Source organism: Phaethon aethereus (assembly GCF_964289735.1).
Source record: "Phaethon aethereus genome assembly, chromosome: 8".
Lineage (NCBI taxonomy): Eukaryota > Metazoa > Chordata > Aves > Phaethontiformes > Phaethontidae > Phaethon > Phaethon aethereus.
The window spans coordinates 23,495,335-23,509,942 of NC_138584.1; the positions used below are offsets into that span (position 1 = coordinate 23,495,335).

Consider the following 14,608-nt stretch of genomic DNA (forward strand, 5'->3'; position numbering starts at 1 on the left):
CAGCCTCTGCAGACACAGCTGACCAGCCATCCCAGAGGGACCCATGATGCAGAGGAGCAGGGAGGGAACTGTCTGCTGTGGCCCTTCCATGCCCGATGTCTGGTTTTCCCCTGAATATGCAGTGAGGACGCGGGTAGTGACCCCTTGCTGTGCAGGAAGGAGTCTTTCACCTTCCCTTCAATGTGCTCCACTCCTGTGGAACTGCTCTGCTCTCTGTATCGGCTGGCTTTCCACAGAGCATCTATGTGTACAGAAGCCTTGAAAGCATCCCACATTTTGCCTCCAGATTTTCAGTGGCAAAAGCCCAATACATGCACGATCACACACAGCATTACGTGCCCGTTGCTACCCAGGCAGCTGGGTACCATGTTACCCCATCAGTGGGTTCCCATTCTAGGATGGGACTGTTCTCATACCAAAAAACTCCACTTTGTCTTCAACAGAATGGCTCCAGCGAGAAGCGAGAGCTGCGGCAGTTCCAGTTCATGGCGTGGCCCGATCACGGGGTGCCAGAATACCCCACCCCAATCCTAGCTTTCCTGCGGCGGGTCAAGGCCTGTAACCCACCGGATGCTGGGCCCATGGTTGTCCATTGCAGGTAGGACTGTGTGTTTGCGAAGCTGCACCTGGGCATGTGCCTTCTGGCTGCAGGAGCTTTAACCTGTCCAGCCTCCTGTTCCTGCGGGGAAGGTTTCACGGTAGCATAACCTGCACTGCACGCGTGGGCTGGGAACAGGACAGCAACCCACTGCTGTAATGCAGTGGTGACATTTGTATTGCTACTGTTCTGCCAGGTTAAATGGCACTGCTGTATGGAGAGCCTCAGAAAACACTTTTTCTTGCAAAACTGCAAGTACCATTTAAAAATGAAGTGATATGTGCCCAGCATATATCATGATATCATATATCATCGAAGGTGGTACCTTTCAGAGGCACATTGTTGACAGACACGCATGCAGTGACCTCTACAAACATTCATACGTAGTATTTACAGTAGAACTCTTCTGCAGGGTAGAAAGGCAGCTCTTTTAGCAAAATATTAGTCTACTAAGGCTCAGCATCTTATCCAGGCAAGATTTATCTATATCGGCCGAGTGGGGGCTATTACTGAACAAACCACTCCATCATTGCTGTTCTAGCATACGCCTTACCAGCAGTGTTTAATGCTCTCCTTTCATGCTCCATCTCAGATGGGAGTGGGGTATAATTAACACACAAACAAGCTGTATTAAAGCCCTGTTAAGGATCTGACTTGTACCATAAATGAGGAAATGTCTAGCTCCCTATCTCTGCCTGTGTTTACATGTCACGACAGCATGTCTGTTGTTTTCAGGGTGCTCTCAGGGTGAGTAGTTTGGGAATTGCTACTGCCCTTCTAAAAGATGAGGAGAGGCATCCGGTGCTTGAGCCAAGGGCTCAGCATAGACATGTGTGACCTCACCTTTCTGCTTTCCCTTCTCAGGCTGTCTGTCCTCGTTTTATACATTAGGAAACAGTGACCCAGGTTAGGGGACAAGCACGCTTGAAATTAGGGGCTTCACCAGTGCCAGGGCCCAGCCTGGACTTCAGGTCTTCTGACTTCATGCACACATACACTGTCACTCTCCTGCCTGCTAAACACATCTCTCCTTCCCTTGTGGAGGTGCTGCCAGCCACTGCAGGGACCAACAAAGTGACACCGTGTCCTTTCTGCTCCATCAGTGAAAGGCGGACAGCAGAAGGGCTGAGTAGCCTCCCACATTTTCCAGTGGGTCTCTCCCTCGCTCCTCCTGTCACCTCTTGTTTGGGGCTCAACTTGTTAGCCCTCAGTGTGGGGAGCAGCCTTGACTCCCTTTTGTGCACTCTAGGTCTGGGTGCTCTCTTAAGCAACAGCAGACCTTGCATGGCATCTGTAGGACACGGTGTCATCTCGGGCCACGTGCTTTGTTCCCACAGTGCCGGCGTGGGCCGAACTGGTTGCTTCATTGTCATTGATGCCATGCTGGAGCGGATGAAGCATGAGAAGACTGTGGACATCTATGGCCACGTGACGTGCATGCGCTCTCAGCGCAACTACATGGTGCAGACAGAGGATCAGTACATCTTCATCCACGAGGCCTTGCTGGAGGCTGCCACATGTGGCAATACCGAGGTGCCTGCACGCAACCTGTTTGCTCACATCCAGAAGCTGACCCAGGTGCCACCAGGCGAGAGCGTTACTGCAATGGAGCTGGAATTCAAGGTTGGTGGCAGAGCCTCAGCACCCCCCTTCCTCGGCACCCTGTCTCTGCCCACACAGCCCCACCGAGCCACTCGTCAGGGGTTGGGAGAGGAGAGCCATGGATCATTACAGACAATTATTCTTTTGTGTTTCTAAACCAGGTAGGCAGTGATTTAAAATGCATTTGAATTGTAAAGCTTGTGTCGGCCATGGTCCCCCCTGGATTGGCAGCTTCTGGGGAGGATATAAAAGGCAGATGAATGCGCAGTTCTCAGCAGCACATTCTGCTCTAGGTTCACTGTGTGGCGGGAGCTGCATCTGAAATCAGATGCAGATTGTGTTAGCGATAATTGATGTTACTGTGAACAACTTGTCTGGAAACGGCTCCAATTTAAATATGTGAGACATTTATAGTCTCATTTCTTCAGTGTTGAGCTCTGTTATCTTTTAACCACCTCGACACCAAGCCTCAGTGTCTAGAATTGGTGAAGGCAGTGTTTTAAGGTACACACTGTTTTTAAGGAGCCAAGCCCACATTTTGCTATCTGTATCTGTGAATGACAACCGCAGGTATTTATTACAGCCTTGGAGATGGAAGTGAGCTCTGGTAAGTGCCCATATTCTCAGATGAGGTGCATTAGTCCAGTGAACTCATGCAGAGGGATATAGCTCATGCAGGGAGGCAGCAGACCATGCAGGCTGTGAAATAACTGCAGCAACACAGCTTCACCCTGGGCATTCCCTCCAAGTGACAAAGGAGCAGGAGAGGCAAAATATTGACTTACTGCATAAACTGGGAATAGCTGAGTAGCTTGGTCATGTGGTTACCAGAGCTGCTGGAGTCCTGGGCTTGGGACAGTAGAACATGCTGCATTAGTATCTCATGGTGACACCTGCCCTGAGAAAACCCTCAGGAGATCCACACAATTAGGCTCAACTCTAGCAATTCTGTTGTAAGAAAGACAAAACTTTGCTGCTTCTCCACGGGTCTCTTTAGAACAGTAATAAAACGTGCCCTTCTCTGTGCCCTGGCAGTGTCCACTGCTTGAGAAACCCTGGGGAGCAAGATATGGAAGGGCCTCACATGGCTGCATCACTCCCCAGAGAGCATCCCTGTCCTTCTGTAGGGAGCCTCTGCCAAGGACCAGCTGCCACACAGAGAGAGAAGGGTGCCTCTGGAGATGCTGGAGAGAGTCTTTTGGGAAAGAAAAAAATAAATAAAAGAAAAAGGAAAAAAAAAAGAAAGAGGGATTTCTGCTTGAATGTGTCTGCCAGCAGATCTAACACATTTCCATGACTCCAGTTTACAGGGCTCAAAGAGAACCATAAAATGTCTCACAGTAACCCAATCTTCTTTACCTAAAACTGTCACAATTCTCACATTTTTCTTGGATTCTCCTGGTGTAAGAAGCAAATAACAAAACACTGTAGGAAGATGGAAAGTTTTCCTTCCCTGACCAGGCGTGTGTCCCTGGTTCAGCAAGATACAAAGCTTCATGTCCTGGCCCTTTGTGGGTCAAGGAGCTGCTGTGGGTCTTCACTCCACTATGTGTGGCTTTGGGGCTGTGCCAGCGGGTCAGTGCAGGTGGTTCTCCTGCTGTCACCTACAGCCATGCACCAAAAACCAGCACCGAGACCATGGTGTGCCTTGGTGTGTAATGCCATGGCAGACGGGCCAATGCGGTACTGAAACCCAGACTGATTACTGTGAAATAGAGCAGCCAGGTGCAGCCTCCTCGTAACGTGGTGGCAGAGCCTTTCGTCTGGTCTGGAAAGACCTGGTCCCCAGCGCCTGTCCCTCAGTCAGAGAAGGGAGCATGGCTGCGTGCGTGGAGGGACTCCTGCCTGCCCCACTGCCAGGGTTCTGATTTTGCCCCCCAACTGCTGCATCCCCGGCAGGAATCTGACATGTGTCCTCCTCTTCCAGCTGCTGGCCAACTCTAAAGCACATACCTCACGTTTCATCAGTGCCAACCTCCCATGCAACAAATTCAAGAACCGCCTCGTGAACATCATGCCATACGAGCTGACGAGAGTCTGTCTGCAGCCCATACGGGGTGTCGAGGGCTCCGATTACATCAATGCCAGCTTCATAGATGGGTACAGGTAAGGGCCATCTTGGGTGACTAGAAGTGGGCTGGGGATCACTTTGTTGCATTTTATCTATTTCCATCTTCTCAGACGCTCCAGTGCGTATCGTTACAGTATGTGAAGACTGCTAGTGAGTGAGCACTGCCAGGCTGGCTTTTGTTGCTGTAGACAGATACCCACATGGCAGGGGTGGGAGTCTCTGCTGGTCCTGTGGAAGCTTTTAGAATTTTGTGGTAGGCATCCCTTGGCATGTGTTTTACATCTGCAGCATCTAATGCAACTCTGCCCTCCCTCACTAGCTGTAGCAACCAGAGGTAGAAGTATGCTTGCACTGCGTGGTTGATCCAGGAAACAGCTCAAGGCTCTTTGTCCCATGTCTTGATTTTGAGCCTGTGGATCCTCGGGCAGGGCTGGTGCTGGACACTGGGGAGCCCGTCACTGGGTTCTGCTCCTCAGGAAACCTTTTAGAAAGCACCAATTAAGATCTAGTGGGGCAATAATACGTACAGTTTCTGTATCTAACTGCTGGCATAGCATTCTCAGATGCTACGTGCCAAGAGAGGAGAATGCAGGGAATCGGCCCAGTGGCCACATCTTCCTAGCCAATGCCTGGACAATAATCCAGGCCAAATCCCAGCAATGCACATACAAGGCTCGTTCCTGTCAGCTCTCTGTGCACCATCGCAGTAGGGTCACCCAGTGCAGCTGTGGGGGATACAAGAATGGATGTGGCACAGTCCCCCTCCAGCCTGGCTCTGCCCAAACACTTCTTATGGGCTGGTGATCTCCCAGGAGCAACAGGCACTCAGCTGAGCCCAGGAAGGGTTCCCAGGGGGAAGTGCTACATGGAGGCAAGAGTGGGCAGAGAGCAGAAGGGGAGTAACCCTGAGAGCATCCCAACATAGCAAAACCACAGCAAGGAGGCTCCCTCAGGGTGGGACAGAGACATGGGGAAGGATGAAGGGGCTGGAGAATAGCTGTCACCGAGCAGCCTCCTGTGTGGCTCCGAGTCGTCCAGCACCGCCTCGTTAAGGTAGCTGCCTGCCTGCGCGCCCGCCCAGGCAGCTCGGTGTCTGACGGGCGCGCTGCAGCCACAGTGCCCTGGCTCCAGAGCTGATTAAGAGCGATGCTGGTTTTGCCCCTTGGTGATGCTACGGAGGGAGGGCTGCCAGCACAGCAGGTGGTACCATTTCATGTGCTACCTACTCCATTTCCTGAAGAGTGCTGTTATCTCTTCCCATCCTTTCCTTTGAATCCAGCAGTCTTCTCAGTGTTATCGAAGGAGATCAGTTGGCCCAAGGTCCTGCAGACATCACTGATGCTGCACCTTTATTAGCTCTTTTGCTTCGTTCTGCACTTCCACTCCCTGCTTTTTGTGGTGTCTCATAAGCCTACCTTGAAGCAGCCCATGTCTTCATCCCGCACATTGCTGCTGTCATGCAGCGCAGCCACTAGCCCCTCGCCCCGGCGGGGGCTGCAGTGCTGGACGGGAGGAGGCCACCCCTCGTCCCGTGGGCTCCGGCGCTGCGCACTGGGGAAGTGGGACCGTGTCTCCACCACCCCTGCAGCGGCAGGCCCGTCTCTCGCAGGCGGCACCGAGGCAGCAGGCTGAGCGCTCAGCGAACCAAAGCACCAACACGCTGGCCCTTCTCAGAGCCCAAAGCACCAAGGCTTCAGGGTGGGTGCCCAGCTGGGGCAGATGAAGCTCTGCTTTGACAAGGGACATTTTGAGAGATGCTCTGGCTCGCAGTGGAACTGAGGACAAATTTGGAAGCTTCAGAAAAGTTGGCAAAATGGTATTGGTGGTTTCCACACAGTTATCAGCTGACGTGTGTGATCCAGGTGATCTGATTCAGTTGCTCTGTGTCTTCCCATGCGATGGGAGAGATGGTGGGTGCTGCAGAAAGTAAAAGTGCAGGAACCCAGGGATGGTGCTGGGAACATCCCCAAGCACAGGTTCTCCTCCCAGCCCAGATGGGTGCTGGCAGCCTCCTCACGTGGGTCTGGGTGCCGAGAAGGCTCTCAGTGCAGCAGCGCTAGGGACAGGCTGCAGAGAGAGGCTGGGCTGGGGATACTGTCACCCCAGCAAGGACTAGCAGCCTTTCTGGATCCTGCACCCGGTGGTGCTCACTGCATCTCTGGGGACCACTTAGAAGACATGTGCTGGGCAGGCTCATCCCTCCCCCAAGTCCGTGGCTAGTCCTAGAGACCTGTCCTCCTGCAGCTGCATTGTCAGCCCTGCTGCACGGGGTCCCTGCATCCAGCCCTCCTGGCCCACCAACCCCCAGGAGCGGCTGCTGCCCACGTTCCAGGAGCTGCTCTGAGCACCGTTGTGTTTGTCGCAGGCAGCAGAAGGCCTACATCGCCACGCAGGGACCGCTGGCCGAGACCACAGAGGATTTCTGGCGGATGCTCTGGGAGCACAACTCCACCATCGTGGTGATGTTGACGAAGCTGCGTGAGATGGGCCGGGTACGAATCCTGCTCAGGGGAGAAGAGGGCTGTATGGCTGCTGTCTGTGGGCACGACTTCTCAGCTCACCCCAGTCTGTCCCCAGCGCCAGCTGCTCTGGGCCAGCCTCCTGCTGGCATGTCCTGTGTCTGACCCTGTGGCCCCACAGCCACGTATGTTCCCAGGGAGCGGGAGGGAGGAGCAGCAGCATGTCGGTGCTAATGTCTCACCATGCTCCTCATTCACAGGAGAAGTGCCATCAGTACTGGCCTGCGGAGCGCTCTGCCCGGTACCAGTACTTTGTGGTGGACCCCATGGCAGAGTACAACATGCCACAGTACATCCTCCGGGAGTTCAAAGTGACGGATGCCAGGGTGAGTGCAACTGCTCGCTCCCCTGCCTCCTGTGCCTCTGCCCCACATATGCCCTGCCCAGGCCAGCGAAGGGAGTCTGTAGCAGCTCCCGGAGGAACCGGAAAGCGAGGTGCTGTCTTGCACTGCAGGCAGAAGGGGCTGCTGCCCCTCACCTGCTGCTCCTCTCACTACAGGTTCTTCCTTGCCATCTGTGTCAGCCCCAGTGAGCAGCTCAGGGATCTCTGTTGGCATCAGACCCTGCCTTGCCTGTGCTGCGCAGCTGGGCAAGCATTTAACATGGGCGCAGGACACCTGTGTGACAGCAAACATGGTCCTGAATTGGAGCTGGGCCCCAAACAGGACCGGGGCACTGACCTAACAGACCCTGCAGGGCCCCAAAGCCCTGCTTAGCTCTGCCGCCCTGGGTTGAACAAGGGAGAGCAGAGGCAGGCCCCAAATGCTCAGCAAAAGATCTGCCTGGGCTCATCCATGGCCTGTGCACCCTCTTGCCTGGCCTGGGCCAGGGTGTCTGAGAGTAGGTCAGCAGCACCAGTGCTGAGGGGAGCAAGATCAGCCCCTCTGGCTGTCTCCTCACCCATGGTTCACATCTAAGACCCTTGTCCCTACAGGACGGCCAGTCACGGACCATCCGCCAGTTCCAGTTCACAGACTGGCCTGAGCAGGGAGTGCCAAAGACGGGAGAGGGCTTCATCGACTTCATCGGGCAGGTGCACAAGACCAAGGAGCAGTTTGGGCAGGACGGGCCCATCACAGTGCACTGCAGGTGAGTGGGGACAGATCAGCACCGACCTCTGCCTTCATCAGAGGTGAAGTCCTCGGGGATGTCCCCTACCTCACTTACCCAGGCAGCTGCCAGCTCCCCTGCCTTTGGTGTCCCTCCTGCATACCCCTAGCAAGAGGCAGGCAGGGGACAAGGAGGCGGCAACATCCATGGGTGCCATTGGCAGCCTTTCTGCCAGGTGACTAGATTAACCCAGTGCCCTGGTGGTACTGATTTGTAGCACCTTGGAAGAGTCCTTGGGCCGGGCGCCACAGCAGCTTGGCCAAGAGGCAAGGCAGAATCAGTGAGCCCCATGGGACTGAGAGGGCACCTCTGGCTAGCAATATCGCTGTGGCCTCTCCTGGCTCCACTGAGTGTGTCGCCATGCTCCATGAGCTTGCGCTGCTCCTAGGTGCTCTGCAGAGCCTCGCTGGGGCTGGCAGGTCTCTAATGGCACCTCTTGCTCCCTCTGTGCAGCGCTGGGGTCGGGCGCACAGGTGTGTTTATCACACTCAGCATCGTGCTGGAGAGGATGCGCTACGAGGGGGTGGTGGACATGTTCCAGACAGTGAAGACCTTGCGGACGCAGCGGCCAGCCATGGTGCAGACAGAGGTGAGTGTCCCCTCCTCCCCGTGGTGGTAGAAGATCCCTGGGAGAAGGGAGGGGAACCGGCATCTCGGGATGTGCAACCCTGCTGCCTGATGTCCTTGGGTCCCCGCATCTCACACTTCCCCCCCTTGCTGCCTTGCAGGACCAGTACCAGCTGTGCTACAGAGCGGCACTGGAGTATCTCGGCAGCTTCGACCACTATGCAACGTAACTAGTGCTTTCCTCCAGTCGCGGTGGGGATGTCTAGGAGTGGAGACGGGTCCCTCTGAGCCAGAGCCGCCCATTCCTCAGTCCTTCTGTACAGATGGAGGTGCTGCCCAGGCAGCAGACCTCCATGCCAACCAGTTCTGACCACGGCATTTAGGAACTTCGCCCCAGCGCCAAACGAGGGAATCCGACTCCAAAAGCATTTCCAGTCTCTGGCTGAATTTCTGCTCATGTGCATCTCTCGCCCTCTCTCACGCGACTGCATTTCACAGCGAGGCTTTAGGTGGGTGGAATGGGATCTTTTTTTAAAACATGTAAAATAGTTACTAGTGGTTTTTATAATCTCCTCTCTCTTTATTTTTTATTTTTTGCAAGTCTTAATGTTTTGCCCAGGCAGAACTGGACCCACCAAATCTTTGGGAGTTGGGTTGTGTTTTTTTTTTTAATTCCCTTTTTTTGCTTTTACATTTTTTACTGCCCTGTGTTTATTTCAGCCCAGTCACTGCTGGTTCTGCCCATTTTAGTGCAGCTTCCTTGGTAATTTGCAGCAGCTGGCTTGTGGTTCCTGCCCGGCTCCATTCCGTGTAGGCTGCTTTTTAATCTCTGTAGAATATGAAATTTCATGGAACTGGACCTAAGCTACCAATTATTTTTTTAGCCTTTCCCTCCCCCCCATTATTTCCTGAGTAGGTTTGGGTTTGGGAGGGCATGTGGGGTCGCCGGAGAAGCGGTCCCCTTTTGTCAGCTGGAAACCGTTCAGTCCTATTAACAATGTGTGTTAAACCAATCCAGTGACCGTGTGTATTGGCAGATCCCGATATGACATGAGTTGTCGTCGCCTTGTTTGTGAGAGACCCGAAATCCCAGGCTCCGGGCCTTGGGAGCCCCTTTTTATGTGTCTCGCTGGGAAGGGGGCAGGAGAAGCGAGTGGGTCCCACACCTCCCTGGGGAGGGGATGGACAGAGCAAGACACGGCCCTTTTTGTTAATCCCGCGGTTCTGTGCGTGCAAGCGCCATTCTGTCACCTCTCAGCAGTGAAGTGCATCGGAGCATTTAGAAAGGCAAGGAGCACAAGCCCAGCCGTCCCCAGAGCAGAGCCGGGCAGGCTCTCTTTGGAAAGCGAGGTGCTGCAGGGAAGGGGAGGGGAGTACACATGGCTTCAGAGGTTGGGTGTATCTATAATTTCTGCTATCCTGCAAATGTTAAAAGTCACTAGAATATTGTACTTTCCGCTACTTCAGGACGTTCTAATGAACCAATGTGGCAAGACTACTGGACTTAATTTAATGGTACTATATATTAATACTCCTTATTATATCACGCTTGCACTAAAGACAGGGAGTGAGCAGCCCTCCTTCGAGTGCATTGAGTTATGAATAAAGGTGGTGGAAGGGTATCTAATTGTATTATCACATGTACTCCGAATGTTAAGAATCCAAGCTACGTTGAAATCAGCAATCCAGGGTTGGTAATGTTGGAGGACACATTCATTTTTACCTTGTGGATGCATAGTGCTGTAGGGGTCACTGTTGTATACAGTCTGTTTTCTATTTGTTAATAAAAAAAAATCTACAGCATCATTGCATAATTCTTGATGTTAATAAATTTGAATAATCGGGTTTCATACAAGCTGGCTTTGCTGTCTGTTTCTTCAGCAATAAACAGAGGCCATAGAATCCTTTGGAAATGGGTGTGCTCCCCAGCCTGTTGCCAGAGAAGTCCTTTCCCATGGGCACATCCCAGCCATGAGTGCCCCACACTTCCCACAGGGACCCTGTGCCAGCAGGGAGCTCAGAGACCCTCTGTGACCCCCATTTGTGCATGCGTGCGCTCACCTTCTGCCCACCTGCAGCCGTACCAGGATGCACCCAGAGTCCTCAGTCCTTGGCACCTCCAGGAATGGCTCCTGCCAAGCCTGTCCTTGCAGCCATGGAGCTCTCTGGGTCCCCTCCACTTCCCAAAGGATGGATCTTTCCCAGCGGTGGCTGGGTCTGAGAGCTGCCCTCCCCACCTCCTCTACTGTCAGTTACTAATCCTTAGAGGACTCCAGGATGTAGCAGGACACAGCCCTGGGGCGATGCTGAGCTTTGCTAGAAGCATGTTTACCTGCACCCCCTCCCCTGCCAGCATGCTGGCTGCAGGACCAGGCTGGATTTTGCCTGTGGGTCTGCAGGAAAGAGAGGGGTCGGTGATGTTGGGTTTGGTGGCAGTATCAGTCCTGGATGGGACCGAGACGTTGCCAGCCTCTGGGATGCTGCAGTAATGCTATTCTGCGGCACTGAGCACAGCTGTGTATGCAAAGTTACTGCTCAGCAGTAAAACCATCTCCTGGCCTCTAACTGAGGAGCAGGACCTGAGTACATTCAGGTGTGAAGGCCCTGCCAAGGCATGTGGCTGTGCCCACTCTGCATGGGCCAGCCAGCCACAGCCCTGCCTACATGTGAACTGCAACCCCCGGGTCAGTGCCGGCTCCTGGGGAGCACGGCACCTGCGAACAGCGCAAGCGTGCAAGGGAAAGGTCAGTGCAGGGGGAAGAACCAGATGGGCCAGAGCCCCATGGCCTGTCCATCCTTCCTGAGGAAGCCAAATCTGCCCTGGCCAGCATGCACGCGATGGGTGGGAGCATGTGGCAGACAGGCTGATGAGCTTTTCCCCGACGTGACTATGGGCACCTTCTTAACGACTCCTCGCTGCCTTTGCTGGAGCTGAGCCACACATGGCATTTCCTGCCAGGCCAGACCCGCGCCCGAGCAGGTGCCAGATGCAAAATGGTGTTTCCCCCTCACCCAGCTGGTTCCCACCACAGTGCTTCACCCCCCGGGGTGACCTGCGGCTGGTGGATCTTTTCCCTGGCTCTCTGTTGGGCAGCCCCACTCCAGAATGCAAATCTGAGGGCGAAGCAAGCTCCCACCCCTGCGAGGCAGCAGACGTGTGCAGACGTGTGCACATGTGCACGTGCCAGCACCGCTGGCATCGGGATGCTTTGCTTTGCGTCACTGCCAGGGCCCTGGATGGCAAGGCTACACGGGCAAGCATGCACCTGCTTGTACGTGGGCGCATCTGGGGAGGAAGGACGCCGTGCTAACCATCGTGCTGTGGGAAGCCGGCCAGCTGGGACGCGGGCAGCGAGCACCTGCCTGCGCTGCAGCAAGAACGCTTTGGCTGTGCCACTGAACTACAGCTGGTGATGATGCTTTCGCCACATGGATGTGCCACGCACCGAGCACGCAGCAGGCACTGCCACGTGCACAGCACAAGCCTCTAGCCTGCGTGTGGCTTCAAACGCAGTGATTTGCTCTCACCAAAAACAGCGGTGCCCGTGTACCTTCTTTCTCTGTCTGAGAGCACCTGGGGCTTCCCTCCCCATTTGATGTTGTTTTCTTAGCCCAAACCCTTTACAACCAACCCAGGGAAAACACCAGGGAACTTCCACTTGACCGCCTCTGCGGGCTCCACTTCTCTGCCTGCCATGTGTAAGGCACAGTGACCTTTTCAGGTGGTCAGTGAGCTCACCTATGGGCCGAGTGGAAACAGGAGGAGGGAGAGAACAAGCGTCTTGGCGTGGAGCGTGCTGGGAGTGACAAGACTGAGCCCAAGCCTCTGCAGCAAGGCTATCGCTAGGCAGACACTGGGTAGGTACGCTGACATTGCGGAGGTGAAGCCACATGGCCGAAGCCTCTTGCTGGCCTCACAGGCCAAGAAAGGCTTAGCACACAGAGAGGGCCAGGAGTCCCCCGAAGTGTGAGGACGTGCCGCCTTCGCAAGGGGACAGGCCCCAAGAGGACAGCCAGGTCAGGGAGCAGCAAAGGCAACTGCTGCCTGGGGGAGAGTCCCACTCCCCTGTGCTCCTCGCACAAAGCCAACACTGCTCACCTAAAGCCAGCTCACCCCAAAGGGGATGGAGTCACAGAATCACAGAATCACTAAGGTTGGAAAGGACCTTCAAGATCATCAAGTCCAACCATTAATCCAGCACCACCATGTTCCCTAAACCATGTCTTGAAGCGCCACATCCACACATTTTTTGAACACTTCCAGAGATGGCGACTCCACCACCTCCCTGGGCAGCCTGTTCCAATGCCTGACCACCCTCTCAGTGAAGAAATTTTTCCTAATGTCCAATTTAAACCTCCCCTGGCGCAACTTGAGGCCATTTCCTCTCGTCGTATCAGTTTGAAAGTGCTTATTCCTTAACATGTATTTCCATTTATCTCTGCGTAGCTCACAAAAAAAGACTGACCACGTCCAGTGAACAGGCAGGGAGGCCAACTCGGTCTGCCCCCAGAGCCAGCGCTGTGGCTTTTGCCGTGCTCCACACAGAGCTCCACTGCCTCTTCCCAAGGCCTGGCACTGCTGCACCCGGGCTGCATTGCTCAGCTTTTCCTGGCCAGAAAGGATTTATCCTAGCTGGCATTTTTTCCCCATCTTCTTTGGTATCAGTTTGAGGTTACTCCTTTCCTCTGGTATCAGCCTGGCTTCGCAGTGCCACGCTGCGCTCCAGGCCTGGAGTGAATGGTCCCAAAATGGTGCCGTAAGGAGGCATTTGGCCTCTTTCCTTTGGCGTCTCTCTGACAGACCAAACATATTCATGCTAAGCAATGGAGCTGGGTAGTTACGGCTGCCTTTTTTTTTTCTTCCAAATGAAAATTTTCCATTCCTTAACTGTACCAGGTAGCCCTAATGCAGCCTCAGATAAAGAGCTTTGTAAAAGGCAAGGTTTGGCAGGTGGGACAGCAGCTAAATGGCACCTAGTCAAAGGTGAATTCCTGAGCTGCTCTTCTGCTCTTTCTATTTTTTTATCCATTTCATTGATACCTGTAGCAAGAGAGTTAGGCCCTGCCTAGGTTTGACTTGCCTCCTAGTGATGCTAAATAACATACTGCCCAAGCACCTGCCCTTTGGGATGCCATTACTTTAAATTTTGTTTTCAAGAGCAAAACAGTTGTTAAATAAGGAAAAGAAACAGCTGCACCACTGAACAAATCTGAGCTTACTCTGTGCAGTAGCTTGGCAACTCCTTCCCCCCACAGTCCCAGCTCTTCTTGTTCTCAGCAACATTGCATTTTCATTTGTAAAGTTTCCCAGCTAAGAGTAACTTTTTTTTTCTTTTTTTTTTTGCCTGTTCTGACCTGGTTTATGTCTGAGAGCAGGAAAAATTCTGATCCCTCCAATTAAAAGCTCATTGTTGCCCTTTTGCCAGTCTTAATAAGTAATCTCAATTCACAGTAACAAGTCATCAGGCTTTCCTGCCTACACATTTCTGCTCACGGCAACATTTCCTGGTATTAGAAAGTTGGTCCCTCTTGACTCATGGACACCAAGTGCAGCTGCAAGACCACTAGAAAGGCCAGAAACGCAGAGTTTGTCTCAAGACCATTACCTGACGGTTGGCTGTAGGAAGCTGAGCGTTCTGCTTGCTGCCATTTTAATCTGGTTTGGGGTTCTGGTCCGTATACCTGGCAATTTGGAGTCTGGGTCAGAGACACAGCAGCCCACAGAAAATCTGTGTTGGAACGGTGTTTTGGTAAGACTTTTAGGGATGCCGCATGCCCGTAAGCGTGACACCGATGGAAACATTCAGGAGAAGCATACAGGGAAAGTAAGGTTTTATTTAGGCATGAGAGACCAAGTGTGATCTCTGAGGATGGTTACAAGCTCTCTCGGGTGGGTTGCGCTTACTTTCAAGGTTGCCTGTTGGCACTTATGCATTCAAGAAGCATTTAGCACACACGATCTGTGAAAACGGCAGCCAGTCCCAGCCAAGGTGGGGGTCCGTATCCCTAGACAGGCTGTGTCAAGCATTTGGCCTCAACCATGCTTGAATGCATTCGCTGCTGAAACTGTACCGTCAGCTCCCAATCCTCAACATAGCGGCGGTGGGTCATTGATGAGATACGCTGCCGACAGGGGCAATT

General features: G+C 53.5%; 1 protein-coding gene across 1 annotated transcript in view; it reads left to right on the top strand.

Moving 5' to 3' along the window:
- PTPRF (protein tyrosine phosphatase receptor type F) overlaps positions 1–8,697 on the top strand; it is a gene marked incomplete at its 3' end in the record, with an annotated part of 252,384 nt that extends 243,687 nt beyond the window's left edge. Inside the window, exons 25-32 of the mRNA XM_082002833.1 lie at positions 444–598; positions 1,936–2,221; positions 4,128–4,306; positions 6,637–6,763; positions 6,991–7,116; positions 7,725–7,879; positions 8,354–8,489; positions 8,629–8,697. Of these exons, the coding sequence (XP_081858959.1) occupies positions 444–598; positions 1,936–2,221; positions 4,128–4,306; positions 6,637–6,763; positions 6,991–7,116; positions 7,725–7,879; positions 8,354–8,489; positions 8,629–8,697 (1,233 nt within the window). The remainder of the gene's footprint in view (positions 1–443; positions 599–1,935; positions 2,222–4,127; positions 4,307–6,636; positions 6,764–6,990; positions 7,117–7,724; positions 7,880–8,353; positions 8,490–8,628) is intronic.
- Between the last annotated feature and the right edge of the window lie 5,911 nt (positions 8,698–14,608).